The 1711-nt window shown below is 57.3% G+C and overlaps 1 protein-coding gene across 1 annotated transcript; it reads left to right on the forward strand.

Moving 5' to 3' along the window:
• The first annotated feature begins 215 nt into the window (after positions 1–215).
• On the forward strand, positions 216–1483 carry RPS29 (ribosomal protein S29). Its single transcript, XM_006037464.1, is given in 3 exon segments — positions 216–225; positions 1352–1424; positions 1426–1483. Coding segments are annotated over 3 exon segments (141 nt in total).
• The last annotated feature ends 228 nt before the right edge of the window (positions 1484–1711 follow it).

A 1711-nucleotide genomic window follows, 5' to 3' on the forward strand; every position in this document is an offset into this window, starting at 1 on the left:
CCGCGCCTGCTCGCTCTCTCCGCCAGGGCGCGCGGGCGGAACCGGCGCGGGCCGCCCCCTCTCCAGCGCGAGGGGGCTGCGCTGAGACGTGCTGCCTCTGCCCCCGGAGCCGGCCGCCGGCGTGAGGGGGGTTTGCACATGAGGCGGCGGGGCCTGGCGGGCGCAGCTCAGACACTAGGGCGGGGGGGAGAGGACAGGGGTTTACAAAATCCCCAATGGCGGGGAGTAAGTCAGGAGGGATGTATTGCAACCCCGCAGAGCAAGGGGTGCAATACATGGAAGGGGCAGGCGGCAGCTGTGTGGCAACACTGGTTCTTTGTGGCCACTCAGCATGAAACCTGGGGCTTGTTACAACATACAAGCCTGTGAGAAGTGACGTGTCCAGGGCAGAGCAGGGTTCAGGTCCACCCCGCCCGCTCTCCTGTGTCCGTCTGGCCCTGGCTGCGCTGCGGGAAGGAGGCTCTGGCCCGGAAGATGCCTGGTGTGACGCCGGTCCCTTGGGGCACCGCTGGGCAGTGTGCTGGGTCCTTGGGCTTGCTGGAGAGCCAGCGGGCACTGTCCACTGTGTCCCCCTTGGCACACTAGTCATTGCCCTTTGACTTCTGTCCCTGTTTTCATTATTATTTGTCCCAAGTAATCTGAAGCACATCCTCACTGACCTCCAATACTAAAGAGGGCTTATCATTTCCTTGGCAGGCACCTGGGCCCATGTTTTTCCCTGATGTGTTAAAAAGTCCTGTGTCCTCTTGGTCAGCCTCCTCCTGGCCCTGGCTAAGTTGACTATCACTCTCACCAGGAATGAGACTCTGGGCAGGAGGAGCCGTGGGGCTGGTTTCTTCTCCCTGGTGTGAGCCTGTCTCCGGGCAGGGTACCACTGGGCAGTGTCCGCTGCCTCCTTGGACTCATCCCAGGGCAGCTGGGCACTGTCTGGCATACTAGTTATAATCCTTAGACCTCCACTCCCACCCCTGTTGTTTTCAGTTGTCCCAAGCAATTAGTTGGTGCTTTTCTAGCAGCTTCCCTTTTTAAAGGCGGTTTATGGAATTTTGCAGTGGGCAGTGGCCCACAGTCCCTCTAAAGCAGTGGTGGGCAAAACATGGCCGGGGGGCTGGATGCGGCCCGCCAGGCCATTCTATCCGGCTCGCGGGGCCCCTAAAACATTTAGAAAATTAATATTTATCTGCCCCTGGCTGCCTATCATGCTGCCCTCGATGACTTGCCAAAACCCAGTAAGGGGCCCTCCGCCCAAAATAATTGCCCGCCTCTGCTCTAAAGCAACAAATAGACCTGTATCCTTTCAGGGCCATGTGCGAAGCAGCAGGCAGCACAGACCACCAGCAGCCACCCTAAAAATTTGGCCAGGGCTCCTGCTTCTGCTGTGTGCACTCAAATCGGCACGGGCTGATCCCTAATTACAGGCTAAACATGCCGGCAGTGCTTCCACCAGTACCCTGAGAACATCAGCTTCATCAAGCTGGACTAAAGGCTTTCAGCAAGATGGCCATATGGGGCAGAGCTTTTGGGCCATAATTTGTAGATCTAGCTGACTGGGCATGCATCTCAATTTACTGAGACTTTGCTGTGCTGTTTTCTAAGTCAAATATAAAGGCCTGTGTCACACGGGCAGAGAGCAGTTTCTGAAAGGGAAAGTGAACTGGGTCTGCCCAGGGGGGTTTTCCCTGCTCTGATCCTCTCCTACTTGCAGCCTCCA

This window comes from Alligator sinensis, unplaced genomic scaffold, assembly GCF_000455745.1.
Source record: "Alligator sinensis unplaced genomic scaffold, ASM45574v1 scaffold1264_2, whole genome shotgun sequence".
NCBI lineage: Eukaryota > Metazoa > Chordata > Crocodylia > Alligatoridae > Alligator > Alligator sinensis.